The sequence below is a fragment of the Sprattus sprattus genome (genome assembly GCF_963457725.1).
Source record: "Sprattus sprattus genome assembly, chromosome: 3".
In the NCBI taxonomy this organism is placed as follows: Eukaryota; Metazoa; Chordata; class Actinopteri; order Clupeiformes; family Clupeidae; genus Sprattus; species Sprattus sprattus.
Genome location: NC_137922.1, coordinates 4686843 through 4704518, shown reverse-complemented (window position 1 = coordinate 4704518; position 17676 = coordinate 4686843). Strand labels below are relative to the sequence as shown.

Sequence of the window (17676 nt, the reverse complement as noted above, 5' to 3'; positions counted from 1 at the left end):
GTCGTTATGACACACTCAAAAGAGACCAATGCTATGATCTGGTGCCTTCTACTTTCTAAAACGCCACTCGTTTTCACCGCTCCTCCTATTAGAATACAACTCCGCCCACTTGCTAGTCCCACCCACTTTCTGCGTGGCCACGCTGCAAAGGTAGGCCTTACATGCTGCGAACCGCTGACGCCAATGCATTCGTTTCGACCAATACATTTCCTTCCTGTCGGCCTAAATTTTATCCGCCACGACTAGAGCTGTCGAAGCTTACAACTATATTCCGGACGGGTTTACCCACGACAAGTTAAAGACTACCCAGCAAGTAACGTTAATCCATGTTTAACATAATCAAGTTATTCAGATAAATCTTTATACTCAGCTAGTTTCAGCAGTTTTGCGAAGTGTGAGAAAACGACGTCGACGACGGGGAACCAAAAGGACGACTGCATACCGGCAAACAAAGAAACCTTCCTTCAAAAAATAATTTCTGTCCTCTCTTTAGTTAGCTATGAGTCATGTGGCCGTTGAAAATGTACACGGTCTAGATCAGCAGGTAGGTCTACCTATGGTCCTTATGATTGTTTTTGTGCTGTTTTCTCAAGAGAAGTTGAGTTTCAAAGTATTGAGTGGTGGACTGTTCTGTTCAGTCATCTTGCTAACTAGCTATGCTAGCTTACTGCGTGTCCTCGTAATCTGCTGGTTAAAATGGAGGTTGGTGGTGGAGGTGGAAGCTAGCTATCGCTAATGGCACTACCATTACCAATGCTAAAGATTGTTGAACTTCAATATTTGCCTCTGTAATATCTAGTAAGTGTTGTTGCGACGGGTCACGACTCTTCAACGATAAGCCAATTAAATTTAAAGTCCATGGAGAAATTAGATGGAAGTTTGGCTTTAGTTAACAGTGCGACATACCATGGGACCAATGGGGTTACCCAAATGCTAGCCACGTAACGTTATGAATCAAGAAGGGTACCTTCTGATCATGCTGCCGCGAGGTTAATGTCCCTGTCCTCAGTTTGGGGCTACCGAGCTACGGATCAGTTACTTGCAGCTAGCTATCTGGCCTAACGTTAGGTCTCGAGCTACCTTCACGTGCTATCGGATTTATCATAAATAGTTGCCAAATTGGCCTATCTTGGACGTTTCTAGTCGTATTTGCCGACGGAAACTTTGTCATCATTTTATATCATTAGAATTACAGTTTTTTTGACATGAAAACGTAACTCTTAAGTTAGTTGATACCTAGCTATTATTTGATGCCGACCTTTAACCTTTATCCTGATGAAGAAAATAATCGTGTCGGTGGCTCTTTAATTCTGTGTTTTCATCTGTTAAAGCCAACCAGTCATTGACAGTCGAACTTATTAACGTCAGATAGCAACATATAAAACTGCTGTCGTATTACTGTAAAGTTTCGTTTCAATTGTAATGTTGGGAACGCAGCGAAGTGCTTCCCGTCTAGGCAACGTTGCTGGAAAAGAGGGCCGACTAGCATTTGAGTGGGATTACACATTATTGTAACGCAAGATTTATTCTAAAGTAATCATAGATGTGAAGACAACTGTTATAAATGTAAATACTTCAGACTAGAATAGTTGTCCCAAACCTTCAGCACGTAAGTGACCATCGCACCGGGTTGTTTAGAATGTTCTAGAATGAAACATTCTAAAAAGAAAAATCTGGGTCCATCGAATATAAGGTGACATTTTAATGCTTACTTTGTTGACGAACGCATTTTATTAGACGCCCCAGCTGAAGGTGTGTGATGCTGTCGATAACTAATTTAACTGAATATGCATCTGTTAGCTGGATTAGCTAACCAGAAACTGAGGATTGTATGCAAACAGACCACACAAAGCAAAGGGTCATTCCTCCTGGAATCATACAAACACACCTAGATTTTAAAAGTTGTTTTTGTCATTGTTACGTGCAAATCGCTATAATACTCTGCAGACAAAGACTACAAATACACAATTAAAATATGGCTTTCTGAACAAGAAAGTGTCATCATTGAAAAGGTATTTGAGTTCCTGCCGAATGAAATGCATACATCATGAAAACAAGTCTTCTAGGCTAGGCAGAAGTCACTGCTCTTATACTGGCAATCTTTCCTTGCTTGAAACATTGTTCACCTGCTGTGTAGGCCATGGAATAATTGTCAGACAATACATATTTCTTTTTTTCTTTTCTAGATTGCTGCTCTAGACTTGAACTCTGCAGACTTGCAGGGTGGTGGTACAGGCAGTAAGTATATGGGGGTTTACCCACACATATTTCACTTACGTGTCACATTAACCAGCCTTCAGTGCTAAAAAGCAGTGTTAAACATGTCTATATTACCAGTCTGTGGCAGGAAAGATGTTTTGTTAAGGTTATATAAGTCTAGACAAGTAGAGTTCAGGTTCTGATTCATTATCTGTGCCAACAGGACGTTACATTCCACCTCATCTCAGGAACAGAGAGGCTTCAAGTAGTGGTAAGATATTTTCCATCATTCTCAATAAAGGGCAATGGTGCAGGGGCTTGGAAGCCATTGCTATTAAGTAGGGCTGTCAAAGTTACAATTTAGCAGTTATATTTGCCCATCTGTTTTTTTTTTCCAAAGCCATCATGGCTGATGCAGTCTACCCTTGAAGGTTCTTGACAGTAGATGTCATAATTTAGTTTTATTTATTTTTCAATTGTAAATGCAGACAACTTCATTTTCAACCGTTCTGTCCTCCCATGTTGGCATGAGTATTAACACTTGGAAAATGTTTAGACACGTGTAATTTTATCACAATACAAATATTTTAATTGGTTAACAACTCTACTATTAAGAGTATTGGGGTATGACAAATATTAGTGCAACAATTGAGGATTTAAAAATAATTTGTTCTACTGGAATTACTTGTCCCCGTTTCCTTGCTCAGCACATGTTGCAAGAGGTGACCAGTCTGAAAGGTTGGCGGTACATTTGGTGTAGGTTGCTACAGCTGTTGACCAACAATAAAGGCTAACTTGCGATCTAAAACTTTTGCCCCGTAACCATGTTTTCCGACAGACAATAACTGCGAAATTGTAATTGGTTTAGTCTTGTGTGTAATGCAATATAAAATGGTGGGTTGTAGACAGGGAACTAAATGAACTTTTTGAAGAAACAGCACAGAGCACAGACATTTTTGGGGGGGTAGGTGCTCAAGCTATTGAAAAAAGGCACCCCACTTACTGACAGTTATTTATGAAAAAAAGAAGCATCTTTCGCTGAGCTGTAACTTAATACACCTTTCATAATAACCCGTGGCCTATCGATGAAGGTGTGGATCAAAGTGAACTTTCCGTCACATGTCTAGGGCCCTGGGAATTCCCCCATGCAGAAGACGCAGATGGGATTTGTAGAATTTTTGTAAGGGAAATGGAAATGGCAGTTAAATGAGGAACCCTCCATTTGATGGAAGATAAATACATTTGACCTAATTTTTGCCCATGTGAGTGACACAGGCACATCAATTTGTCAGAACCAGCTAGCAAGTTAATGAAACAAAAGCTTGGTAAAAATAAAGAGTTAAATTGGCAAACCGATGCAGTGTGAACCAAAAAGGAAATGCGGTCACTCGTAGACTGACAAACTAAACTAAAACTGGCCATTGTGGCAGCATCTGAATAATATTAAGAATAACCATAAGACTTGCATTGTACATGTAGACTATCATAACACAAGTGGCTTACTGACTTTACAAACCGGAAGGTACCATGTTTTCAGGACTATTAACCGCATCGTATATAATCCACACTGCAGTATTTTCTGTGATTTTATTAAACAAACCTGTGTGTTACCCTCCGAATATTCAACATTACCTCATGCCATGTAGTTGTAGTGCAAGTGCTACTAGCTATTTTAAACTTGTATGAGGTAGGGATGGGCCTTTCAAGCTAAACTACTACACCTACACAACTGTCTTTTATTGGTGAGCTGATTTTAAGGAATTCAATTTTGCAGCAAGTGTGTTCCGTGGTTACAATGGTTGCCTAGTTGATATGCTAGCTAGCTAGGGAAACTTTTTTAAATAGCCTTAAATGGTTTAAATTCCATTTGCATGAAATGATGGCTAGTTATCTACCTGATGTTATAATCTCCTCGATATAACTTAAAATATAATTGGGAAAGGTCAAAGCCCTCGAGTTGCATGTGCAACTTCATATGACGAGTTCATATTCATAGATATTAATCTTCTGTACGTGTACATCTACATATTAACCTCAGTTCATAGTAAACATGCTAGCAACTACCAACTGTAAAGGTGGTTCACTAAGATAGAGATGGCTAGGATGGTCCATAGCCAGGTTATCTGTCATGCGACCTCTTGCGGAGGTTTGCGCGTCCCATTGAATACAGTCTGCAGAGAATACACGACATCCCCTTACTTTATCGTTATTGAAGACTGAGTGTGAACGAAAAGGTGTTCTCTATCCAGTTTAGTTTTGACCTGATTTGTATGTGGGTCTCAGATTTGTTAGTTTGGTGTCAGAAGTAAGATGGCTCTAGCAATACAAGATAAGCTCTAGCAATACAGTCCAGATAAATACTGAAACCCTTTGGAGAATTTTTTTCTGTTCCAAGTGAATTTATACTTTATTTATTGTAGTCAGATTGAGCGCCATTTCTACCTACTGGTCCTGGTTACTGGGAAATGGTGTTTTAATCATTTTTGGAACTTTGTCTTCAAACTGTCAAAATAAGCTATTATTAACAAAAAAAGAAAGGCTTTAAGGTTGGCCAGTGCTATTATCAAGTAGCACACTCAACTAATTTCAAAAAACAAAACCGGTGTTGACTCTTCCATCTGTCTGCATGCTTAAGATATGAGCCATTTGGCTAAGGCCAGTTCTAGCTGGGCTATTTGTTAAGCCTCTGGGTACTTTCCACTGCTCAAGATGGGCATCATACAGAAAGGGCCGGATGGAAAGCAGCGCTGCTTATGTACTGTGGATTGTGGCAGCTTTTATCAGTTGTTCTTTTTTGCCCATATGCTCAGCCTCACACCGGTAACTGGATATGTAGGCATCTGTGGATTCTCAAGAGCTGTATATGGTCAACTGGGTATGCCACGGACTGATTGGTCTTTTAGAAGCATAGTTGGCTATAGTCGGCTGCATGTAATCAACACTACGTTAGTACTACCACATTACATGAAGTCTTTTCTGACCTTTCATTTTTCCTGATGGCAGGAAATGCATGTGCCTCTTGTAGACAGAGCAGGTACTCCGTTGACCCTGGCAGGAGCTGTCAGTGTCTCTTCTGATGACCTTCTTCTGTTGAGGGAAATGCTTAACTAGGTGTGTGTGCTCATGTACATGATTGAATCCAATGTTTCAAAGCATGCCTAGCCAGGGCTCTTGTGAATGACCGTGTGGGTCAATACCACCCTTGTGTGTCAATATCACCCTTGTGTGTCAATATCACTCTTGTGATAGCTCTTGATGTTGGTCAATAATGCCAAACCATGAGTTTGTGTACTCCCTCAAAATCAGAACTGGCTTTCAAAAGGATAAGGGCTGCAGGATTGTGTTTTGTAACGAGACAATTTGAGACCATTTGCTCTTTGATGGGGCATTGTGTAGCAGAAAATAACATGCATGAGCAGTGTTTACGTTTGCTTTTTCAAATGTAAATGTATGTAATGCAGTCCACAAAATTAAGACAATCAAGTAATGTTTGAGCACTCACTGATTTCTCTGTAATAACCAGGGTAAATCAGGCGAACACTACCACTCAAAAAAAATGAAATCATGACATGTCAAGCACGAGTGTGCCAAATGTGTAGTTGTCTGAATTTGCTAGACGTACACTTTGTGTCCTGAATTACTTTGTGTGACTGCCCTCAAGCACAGGATCATGATTGACCTCACTGTAAACTGCCAAGGCTTCCAAGCAGCCATGGAATCATTATTTTTCCCCCCTATGAAGTGGCAATTTTCCCATTCTTCTTTGCAGATTCTGCTGGCTGGGACGGAGGTCGTAGTAATAATGGCTTTGTGAGCAACGGCTACCAGGCTAACGGAAGCAACGGACGAGGCTCAGTACGCCAGGACCGCGGTGGCCGTGGAGGATTCCGTGGCAGAGGTGCAAGTTCCTACAACAATGCCGCGCCCATGCAGAATGCAGGTGAGGATGGCATCTTAAAAATACTTTAGTAGAGAGTGAGCAGCTTATCTCCAGGAGACTAGTTATTCTGACCACCTGCGTCAAGAAGAAATGCTTATTCAGTTCCGGTTTCTGCCTCTGATATTTGTCGTTAGGATTCGGTGGTGAGAGTGGTGGTGGCGGTTGGAATGATCAGAAGGATAGCCGTGATGCTTACGGCAGCTTTGGCGGCCGCAATGACCGGGGCAAATCTGCTTTCGGGGGTACTTCCACAAGAGGAGGGGGGGGAAGGTGAGCTACCAATAGAAGAACCTCCTCAAATACTACTGAGATCATAACGTCTTGATGCGCCGGGTCATATGAGATGTATAATGTGTTGTGATGTGATGGCAGGTATGAGCGTGGAAGCTTTGGAGGTGGAGGAGGAAACAGTCGCTGGCAGGAGGAGCCTAGAGAGGAAGATGATTGGTCCAAACAACAGCCCCGCAATGAGCGCCTGGAGAAGTGAGTCCTCGTTACCCAAACGTTAAATAAAGACCTTGGTGTTCTACAGTCCTATATTTCTATTAAGAACCCCTGCTGCTGAATCGGGGTTGGGTGTCCTGACATTATATCCTGTTCATTTCCAGTGAGCTGTTTTCCGGTGGCAACACAGGAATCAATTTTGAGAAATATGATGACATTCCCGTGGAGGCAACAGGACATAACAGCCCTAATCCCATCGATCAGGTGAGGCCCCGTTTTACTTGTGTTGAGTAGTGTTGAAGGAACAATACTTGTAACAATGCATCAGTGGTCATCTTTACATTGTTGACCTTGAACAATACTGTGTGGTTGTCTTTTTGTTGGAGGGAACCCTCTACGAAGGTAAAGTCTTAGTTGTTGTTTTCAGCATCCTAGAGTTAGTCCACTTGGTAAATTAACATGGCCTCTTCCTTGCCGTGCAGATGAAGCATAGATCCTTATGTCCTTACTGCAGGAGGTCCCTGTGGTCTCAGCAAGGATCTCTGCTATCCTTAGAGAGGTCTTACTATGGAGGGAGGAACTCGGCCTTTAGCTTAGACATTTCTTGTCTAAGCTATATCCTTCAGTTTAACTGAGACTTGCATACACATGATTTTAGATATAACTTAATAAATGTATCCCAAAATCTAGTTAGGCAGAAGTGTGAAATGTAGTTTTCAAATATATAACTGAGTTAACAACAAGTCTATTATGGGACAGTCCGTTTTATATTTCTGTATTTATCTATTCTTATCTTTGGGCCCCTGTTGCATGGTTGTAGCTTTGCCTAGCAGATGTTTGGTTGACCCCTAGAAATAAAACCTACTGCCATCAGAAAGCAAGTCAATTGGTGGTGCTATTTTCTAATCAACTCCAAATGTTTAGCTGTAACTGCAACTGTGTAATATTGAACTTGAAAATGTTAAGGTTAGTGTTGGGACGATTCAGTGAATGGTGGAGGTTTCTAGATGGCCCTAATTTCTTTGTTCAGAAGAATGAACCAAACCATGTTTGATAAGCCTGGATCTATTGGGGAAAGTTACCATGTTTGATAAGCCTGGATCTATTGGGGAAAGTTACCATGTTTGATAGGCCTTGGTCTATTGGGAAAGTTACCATGTTTGATAGGCCTTGGTCTATTGGGAAAGTTACCATGTTTGATAGGCCTTGGTCTATTGGGAAAGTTACCATGTTTGATAGGCCTTGGTCTATTGGGAAAGTTACCATGTTTGATAGGCCTTGGTCTATTGGGAAAGTTACCATGTTTGATAGGCCTTGGTCTATTGGGAAAGTTACCATGTTTGATAGGCCTTGGTCTATTGGGAAAGTTACCATGTTTGATAGGCCTTGGTCTATTGGGAAAGTTACCATGTTTGATAGGCCTTGGTCTATTGGGAAAGTTACCATGTTTGATAGGCCTTGGTCTATTGGGAAAGTTAGCCGTGTACTCTTTTAAAGTCTGTGAAGTATGTCAAACTCCTTGGGTGCTGTCTTTGGGCACGAACCCGTATTAGGAACTTCCAACACTAATGGACAGTTTCTTTTTTCCTCTGGTAGTTTGCGGATATCGACATGGGGGAGATCATCATGGGAAACATCGCACTGAGCTCATACACTCACCCCACCCCGGTGCAGAAGCACGCCATTCCCATCATCAAATCCAAGAGGGACCTGATGGCCTGTGCTCAGACAGGTACGTCACTCAACCAAGCACAACCTCTCCTCACTCAACCCCTCAACCCGTGAAGTCATTTAGACATCTGACCAGCCTCTACACACACACACACACACACACACACACACACACACACACACACACACACACGCACGCACTCAACCTGTGAAGTCATTTAGACATCTGACCAACCTCTACACACACACACACACACACACACACACACACACACACACACACACACTCAACCTGTGAAGTCATTTAGACATCTGACCAACCTCTACACTCACTCACTCACACACACACACACACACTCAACCTGTGAAGTCATTTAGACATCTGACCAACCTCTACACTCAACTTGTGAAGTCATGAACAACTGTAGTAATATGTTCTCTGTTTGCTTCTTGTAATGTTGTACAGGTTCAGGGAAGACTGCTGCGTTCTTGCTGCCTGTGCTGAGTCGGATCTACGCGACCGGACCCGGGGACGCCCTTCTGGCCGCCAAGAACAGCGCCCAGGTACAGCAGCATGAGCATGCATTAAGATTGGGTTTGGTTTGGTTTGTCTTGATGTGGAATGGTTACTCATCAAACAAGACGTCATCCTTACAGGAGAATGGAAGATTTAGCCGGCGCAAGCAGTATCCCCTCGCTCTGATCCTGGCCCCTACAAGAGAGCTGGCATTGCAGATCTATGATGAAGCCAGGAAGGTAACTCATCTGAGCACATGAAAAAAAAGCAACTCTTCACTCTTCAAGTGCCCCGTTTCTCTTTTTCTGCCACTGTATTTGGTGTTTATCATGTTCTGTTCCCTTTGTCCTCAGTTTGCATACCGCTCCCGTGTGCGTCCGTGTGTAGTGTATGGAGGAGCTGACATCGGCCAACAGATTCGTGATCTGGAGCGAGGCTGTCATCTTCTGGTGGCAACGCCTGGACGCTTGGTGGACATGATGGAGAGGGGCAAGATTGGCATGGACCACTGCTGGTAAATAACTCCCTCTCATTCATGGAAAGATGTGTTCCTGCACCAGAAAAGGAAGAGCACAAGGGTAACTGTATTGCCACTGTGGGGTTGGATAAATGCTGCCCTCTCTCTCTCTCTCTCTCTCTCTCTCGCTCTCTCGCTCGCTCTCTCCCACGTGCAGCTACCTGACGCTAGATGAGGCTGACCGCATGTTGGACATGGGCTTCGAGCCCCAGATCCGTCGCATTGTGGAGCAGGACACTATGCCACCAAAAGGTGTGCGCCAGACCATGATGTTCAGTGCCACCTTCCCCAAAGAGATCCAGGTGAGATTTTAAGAATACAACTTTTATTTTGATGTCCTTTTAACCCAAATGCCATGAAGGCAAATATTCGCGTAGAGAATCTCCACGGATTTGAAACGTTCTAAGATTCTGATAAACAATATAACCATCAAAAGTGAATGCTCAATCCAGATGTCTCTTTACAGATCAGATGCTTGTAGAAAACCATTCTGCATTGGGCACAGTAGTGTTTAGTTCTTAGAAAGGCATTGTGATAAACAGCTCCAGCTACAGTAAGGCTAAAGGAAAGCTGTAGTAGTAAGCAAATTAGATGTAATCATGAAATGTGTGGAAGTAGACTTTGCCTGCATTATTTATCTGATGACCTTTAATTTGACACTACCCAGATATTGGCTCGTGATTTCCTGGAGGACTACATCTTCCTGGCAGTGGGTCGTGTGGGCTCTACTTCAGAAAACATCACGCAGAAAGTGGTTTGGGTTGAAGAGGGTGACAAGAGGTCTTTCCTGCTTGATCTGCTCAACGCCACAGGTAAACAACCGTACCCTGTTTTAAAATTCTCTTCAATTTAGTCTGAAGGGTATGTCTACTACAAAGAATACCTTCAATATAGTGACCGAAGATGTGTACTTTCTGTAAATTTCTGTCCTCACTTTTGTGTAATGTGGTGAAATGATGCGGTTGAAAGTTCCAAAGTTTATTGGAAAGTTTGATTTTATTCAAAGTTTTACCCGGCGATCAGGACCCAACTGGGGAAAGTGATGGCAAGCCTGGTGAGTTTAATGTTTATCCATACCCAGTGAGTTTGATGTTTCTCCATACCCAGTGGACACAGAATGCCCATCCCATATCCCATTTTCATTGTATTTTCTTAGAACATTAGACCAACCAGTTAGTGGCTAGTGACTATTAATTACATTTCCGGTTGATGTAAAAAAATATGTCTTAGTCTGAACTTATTTTGTCACATGATGCTGTTTTTGTTGTTGTTCAAATCCTTCTTTCATTCATCCACTCAACCCATGTCCTCCTTTCCTCCATTAGTCCAACTGTGGGTCACTGCTCCTGTGCACAAGAACTCATTTCTTGGTTTTCTCCCAAAAAAGCGAACTTCAGACTTTAAAGGCAGTTGTGATGACACCAAAAGAATTGACCAAAGTCACTCTGCACGCCAAGCATCTGAAGTTTTCTGATATGCAATCCCATCCTTCATTGTCTGCTGTGATGACCATTAATAATAAATCAGTTTTTCTCAGGAATGTACCTGTTCAGGCCTTCCCATGGGCATTACATGGCAAACCATGTTCATGGTCAAGTTGTTTTAGTGTTCCGGTCCAAGATGAGGCTGCTTGTGCACCCCCCCTCCCCCACCCATGTACACCCCATACCACACCGGTCCACTCCACTCCCAAACCCCCTCCCATGCTTTGCTGCAGTGTTTTGGGTTGTTTTGGGGCGGGGTAAATCTCAGCTGACACCTCTTTTCAAATCCTTTGTTTGTGTTTCTCAGGCAAGGAGTCTCTGACTTTGGTGTTTGTGGAGACCAAGAAAGGTGCCGATGCCTTGGAGGACTTCCTGTACCGGGAGGGTTACTCCTGCACCAGTATCCACGGCGACCGTTCTCAGAGAGACCGTGAGGAGGCTCTTCACCAGTTCCGCTCTGGGAAGTGCCCCATTCTGGTGGCCACAGCTGTATGTGTTCATTTCAAGAAGAAAAAAGCCTCCAAATCGATTTGTATCGTTGATCCAACTCATGTGTGTGTTGGATGTGATGTGAATTTGATGTGTTGTATCCATAAAGGTGGCTGCTCGTGGTCTGGACATTCCTCATGTGAAACACGTCATCAACTTTGATCTTCCAAGTGACATTGAAGAGTACGTCCACCGAATTGGGCGTACAGGCCGTGTGGGAAATCTGGGTAAGCTCAGTGAAATGCACTTTGCACTTCAAATGTTTTTTGTTTTTTAAAAGTGTTGACTCAATGCATGTATCTTGTTTGGCATTGAACCAGGCCTGGCCACGTCATTCTTCAATGAGAAGAATGCCAACATCACTAAGGACCTGTTGGACCTGGTAGTGGAGTCTCACCAGGAGGTTCCATCGTGGCTGGAGAGCCTGGCCTTTGAACACCAGCACAAGAGCACCGGCCGTGGACGCTCCAAGGGGTGAGTTGTTGTTGTTCACCCAATATGTCATGTCTAGACTTTTGTGTTTGAGTTCTATCTAGCTGTCGTAAGCAAATGGAAGATGACCTGTTCTACTATACATCTAAAAGGGACACGCTTGTTTTTGGAGAACACAAGGAACTAGGCCCTTTTCACTCTTGATATAGATCGTCATCGGCCATGAGCGGGTCTTGGCATAGCTTGTCATTACTTGTGATATGTATGGCATGGAGTAAACAAACAATATCATATTTGTATGGAGCTTTGTACTATGGAGTTTATTAGTTATGTTAAATGGCTGTTTCTTTTTTTCAAATGGCAGATTCTCTGGCTTTGGTGCCAGAGACTACAGACAGACCGGCGGTGGGGGTAGTACCAACACCTTCGGAGGAGGTTCAAGAGGAGGCGGCAGCCGCAGTACTGGTGGAAGCCATGGTGGAAACCGTGGATTTGGTGGCGGTGGTGGTGGTGGCGGTAAGCGTCCATCTCACTATGAAACATCCTGTTTGGTTATGACTGAACATCCTGTTTGGTTATGACTGAACATCCTGTTTGGTCATGTCTGAACATCCTGTTTGGTTATGACTGAACATCCTGTTTGGTTATGACTGAACATCCTGTTTGGTCATGACTGAACATCCTGTTTGGTCATGACTGAACATCCTGTTTGGTTATGACTGAACATCCTGTTTGGTTATGACTGAACATCCTGTTTGGTTATGACTGAACATCCTGTTTGGTTATGACTGAACATCCTGTTTGGTTATGACTGAACATCCTGTTTGGTTATGACTGAACATCCTGTTGGGTTATGACTGAACATCCTGTTGGGTCATGTCTGAACATCCTGTTGGGTCATGTCTGAACATCCTGTTTGGTTATGACTGAACATCCTGTTGGGTCATGTCTGAACATCCTGTCTGAGACTGTCATCTCTGTTTTCAGGTGGCTTTGGGAACTTCTACAGCAATGATGGATACGGAGGAAGCTACTCTGGTGGGAGTGGGAGTGTGGACTGGTGGGGCAATTAATAACTCCAATCCCCCTGATACCCCCTTCAACCCCCACTCCACACAAGTTCATGGGCTCATACGGCCCAGCTTGCTGAATGGGAACCACATGTTAGCCAGATTGAATAACCATGTGTAGCTTCAGGACCCTCTCCGTACATTATCAGTTGTGATTCTTTGTGCTGACGTGGAAGAAAAAAGGAAGTGGCAAGCATCAGGAGAATATGAGAATATATCCAGCGATCGATCTATTGCTCTCTGACACAAAGATGGACGGCTAAGGCTATTTGTTTATTTGCATCATTATCTTTTTTTTCTGCAAAACAAAGAATCACTTGATAATGTACTCTGTCTTTTTTTTTCTTTATTTTGTTCACATTTGCTTTTTAAAAAAAGCATTGTACTTACTGACATCAGGCCATGAATACTTCAACTTTTATATTTTCTTAAAAGGCAAATAATTGAGATCAGATTAAATCAAACCTTGGCAAATGTCTTGCGATATAATGACTGAGTTGGTCGTTATTCCATTTTGAACTTCAAATTTTGTCACCAGCCATCCTGTGACGCGATCATAGGCGTGTTCCTTTATTGGAAGAAATGATCTGGCAAAATGTATTTCAAATGAAAACGTGATCTGTTCACTCTGTTCTTTAAAGGTACCTATCAGATTTCTTTGAACAAGCCATTCCAGTGCATAATCTTAATATTCAGTCATTATTTAATTTTCTCAGAATGTGTTTACAGCAAAGGCACTCTGTGCTTGAACTTAAAGGCCATTCGTTTGAGCTTATCTGCTAAAGGCAGCTTGTTGATTTCAAGAGACTAGCATGAATGGTGTTGTAATTTGAATGGCACATTCTTACTTGAACTGTATGAGAATGATGGATATTGAGGAAATCTGTTTCTTAATCCTAATGAGAGACTGGAGTTGTACAAAAGCCACATTTGCGTGTGAAAGTGGAATGGTTACACACACACAGACTGCAGGAGTACAGTGTGTTCATGCTACCACGGCAACGCTCCCATGCTCGTGGTGTTTTTTGGTCAAGAAGACAAAATCTGCAGAAGGCTTTATTTCACTACACAATCATTAAAAATCATTTTTATTTCACTTAATTTTCTCGCTCTCTTTTTTTTTTTTTTTTTCAAGCTGCGTTCAAATTCTGAAAGACAACCTAGGCTTACTCATAAGGCACAGCTTTCGCCCGTCGCTGAGGTCAGGCAGGACTGGGTGTTCTCTTCTGACGGTAGAGAATGCCATTTGCTAGTGGCTAGTTGTAGAATATGGTAGGATATCCAAGAACATAGGAACTTCACAAGGTGTGGCATGATGCATTTAGGGTTTTTTGGTGTAGGCGTTCTGTGGAAGCACCATGTTACCATCGGATTGGGTGCTGTTCCATTCCTGTTCCATTCTGACTGCATGCTGGCAGCTAGTGTGAGGAGATCTGGGGGATGGGTTGCTGTAGTGTACTGTGGAGACTATATCAATTGTTGGTGGCTGGTGTCGAGGGGTTAACCCCCCCGAGGCAGGTGGCATCCTTTTTTTTTCTCAAGGAGAAAGTCATTTGGGAGTGGGGCATGAGAAGTCTTTTGACTTCAGTGCAATAGATTCACTTTCAACTGTGTTGTGCCTTGACATTTCAGATGAATCATACATTCTTAGCCCAATACCAATGCACTGACAGTATTGTGGTAAACAAAATTTGTGTGGTGCTACGAGTTGGGTCTAGATTCTCTTACATTACACCCATCAAGTTTTCTAAGTTATTTTATTGCACGTGTGCAGTTTTATAGATGTCTCGAGTACATGTCCTTGTGTGTAAAGATTGTTAAAACGCAGCTTGTTTACAAAAGGGATAGGGTTCTCAGCATTTGACCTGGGTTTATTTGGGACCAGGGAATTGGCAGTGGAGAATTTAGCCATTTGCACAGATTACTAGATTCTACTTTTGCTGCTAGACTGTGTAATTTATTAAGCGTTTTTGAAAAGTATTTATTTTTATATGCCTAAAAAGTGATACTTTCAATTAACTTGACCAAAAGACAGTAAAAACACTGGCACTTGAATGTCTGTCACCTGAGTGAAAGTTGTTTTATGGGATAGTGTGAGGTTTTTAATGTCAGCTATCGGCCTTGTGTGCATTTTGATCAATTCAAATTGGCTGTCAAAATTTGAAAGCTTACCACCATGCCAAGGTTTGGACAGAAAAAAAATAACAGTACATTTATTGTCAGTAAAGAGTTGGTTTTTCTTTTGTTTGCTTTTTTTTTTTAAAGCCCTTTTCCCTCCCCCACCCCTTATGACAGGCACATGAAAATTGATTAAAACATAATACATGTGGTGTACTATAATGTTGAAATGGATTCTTGGGCATCTCATGGACGATGCTTTCTTTGATGTGTTTGGTACTCTAGCAGCCAAGTGAGGATGTTTATCAGGGTTCTCACTCCCAGTAGAGCTTAGTATTTGCTTTGTGTATAGTGTAGATACTATGCACAACATGAAGACAATTGTCAATTGTAAGATTTTACCAAATAAAAAATTTGACATTGCAAATGCATACTGTAAAGGTGTTTTTGTTTCCCTCTGACACCAGTGTGCATCATCTGACCACCAACAGCATTTCCTCATGCCCTGACTTATTCCCACTATAAACTTCAGAATAAGAATGCAGCTTGTTTTTATTTTTATATTGATTTCATTGATTACAATTGGGCAGGTAAGTTATGAATGGAAAAAAATTGACCTTTAAGCCAGTTTGGTAAATAAGTCGTCTATTTTCCAGCAAAAGCTAATATAATTTGAAGTGGTACGCATGAACATTGACTTGAATTTTAATTAACTTTTAGTATTGCCAGGTAAAAAAAAAGGTAACCGATATTGCACCAGCATAACTATTCAGATCCTTTACTCCGTCCCTGGTTGAAGCACCTTTGGTGGCAATTGGTGGGTATGACGCCACAAGCTTTGAACACCTGCATTTGGGGATTGGGGCCAAACATTCTTGGTTTCATCTGACCATCAAATATTATTTTTTCAGTCAGAGTTGGGTTGTCTGGGAAGTCCCGCCCCTCTTTTTCCGGGCAATTTGATTTTGCCTTCAAACTCAGTCTGTCAATGCGGCTATAACAGTTTAGTTCAGCATTGTAAGGATCCTTGGAGCCAATCACAAACTGGCTATTGGCTACCTGGCGCACCATTGGCGGATTGAAACTAACTACGACTATGTAGCAAAATCGACGGCAAAGACAGTTTGAAAACATTGGACATGGAGGCCCTTCGATACTGCTCTTGCGGCTGTCTTGGATGATTTCAAAGGCAAGTTTTCTTTGAAAACAGAACAGAAACTTGCCCTGGAACAATTCATTCATACAGAAAAAATATGTGTTTGCTTTATTACCTATCGTTGTATAGTATCCTTGGCCTGATTGGTTAAAGGAGTGTCCAATTACGTGACTGAAGTGGACCGCCATTGAGTAGTTCGCCAGACTAACTGAGCAAATGAAATGCAGTGAAGGGGGCGGGGAATTCCCAGACAAAGTCTTGGGTGCTTTCTTGCGAACTTCTTTCCATAAAGCCCAGATTGGAGGAGTGTTGCAGTAGCCTGGTGACACCAGCCTACGTATTTCCGCCTGAATTGATTTCAAGCTCATACTCAGTCTGGCCCAACCCCATTGACAATCGTCTCCAGAACTCAAAATTTTGCAGGACCAATCAGCGAACAGTTCAGAGCTGTGACGCAAAACTCGCCTTGGAGGAAAAGACACGAAAAGCTATCGGAAAAGTTGTCTCAACTCTCGAGAACATCAGAAAATTAAAAGGAGAACAAGAGTATTTTCTTGTAAGTTTTATGATTGGAAAGGACGTCGTAGCTCTTCTCCCAACTGGCTTTGGGAAGAGTTTAATCTACCGAATGCTTACTAAACGTTGCTGATTGGTTAAGGGAACTCCAATGATTTTAAACCTCAAGATAAGCACCCGCCGATCTCGGAAACCAAAATGCATTGGGTTGGCCCAGACTGAAAGACGGAATGAAATGGAGTCACAGGCTGGTAATGGCCAGGCTAGTGTTGCAGTGCCCATCTCCATAAAACCCAGATTAGAGGAGTGTTGCAGTGCCCATAAAACAGTACTCAGCCAGAGAGACCATCAGGCTCTTGGTTACCTCCGTAACCAAGGCCCTACTCTCCCGATTGCAGTTTGGCACGGCAGCCAGCTCTGGTTGTTCCAAACTACTTCCACTAAAAGCTATGTGGGGTCTTCCTGGTCAGCAGTGGCGAGTAACTATCAACAGTGGTCAAACCATGATCCCATAGCAGGGAGATGGGGCGGCAAAGCTAACCGATGCACAATGGCAGCAAAGGATCCTTTTGTGGAATTTGTAAACCACCCATTGCATCACACCTAGGGCCTCATTTATAAAAAGTTGCGTAGAAACCATCCTTCATTTTGTCTTAAGACATTTTCTGAAATTATCGTAAGTGAGATCCACAGAAAACGAACGTACACACACAAAAAACACGTGTACGCCAATCATTCGGTTATAAATCACAATTGGCCGTGGAATTGTGCGCAACTGAATCTCCGCCCTCACAACGCCCCTATTTAATCTAATTAGCATATTATCAATGCACAAACAGAGCGCATCCTCAAAGCACAAACTCTCTGACAATGGCAAGCAAGAAAGAAACATGTAAACAGAAGAATTATAGTGAGGCTGACATCGACGTTCTGCTGATGGACGAGCAGATGCGGGCCAAAACATTGTTAGAAAGCCTGTCAGCTGGCGTAATGGCAAAAGCAAAGTATGTGACATGTAGTAGACACGTCTTTGAAGCACCAGGGGCCGCACCTGAAACACGAGCGGCTTTAGTTCAGAAGTTCAGTACTCCAGTATTGCCACAAGGAAATGTACTTACGCGAA

At 42.5% G+C, this 17676-nt stretch overlaps 1 protein-coding gene across 2 annotated transcripts; it reads left to right on the top strand.

Moving 5' to 3' along the window:
- Positions 1-181: 181 nt before the first annotated feature.
- Positions 182-15312, top strand: LOC308362507 (putative ATP-dependent RNA helicase Pl10). Of its 2 annotated transcripts, XM_080835197.1 has the most exons (19): positions 182-544; positions 2187-2238; positions 2423-2470; positions 5969-6139; positions 6274-6409; positions 6512-6622; positions 6748-6847; positions 8180-8315; positions 8721-8818; positions 8912-9010; positions 9125-9285; positions 9446-9590; positions 9956-10100; positions 10295-10342; positions 11080-11261; positions 11371-11488; positions 11582-11735; positions 12058-12209; positions 12681-15312. In XM_080835197.1, the coding sequence occupies exons 1-19, from the start codon at positions 500-502 to the stop codon at positions 12764-12766; spliced, it is 2187 nt and encodes a 728-aa protein (XP_080691323.1). In that variant the 5' UTR covers positions 182-499; the 3' UTR covers positions 12767-15312. The 2 variants fall into 2 exon arrangements, with proteins under 2 accessions (XP_080691323.1, XP_080691324.1); XM_080835198.1 differs by lacking the exon at positions 10295-10342.
- The last annotated feature ends 2364 nt before the right edge of the window (positions 15313-17676 follow it).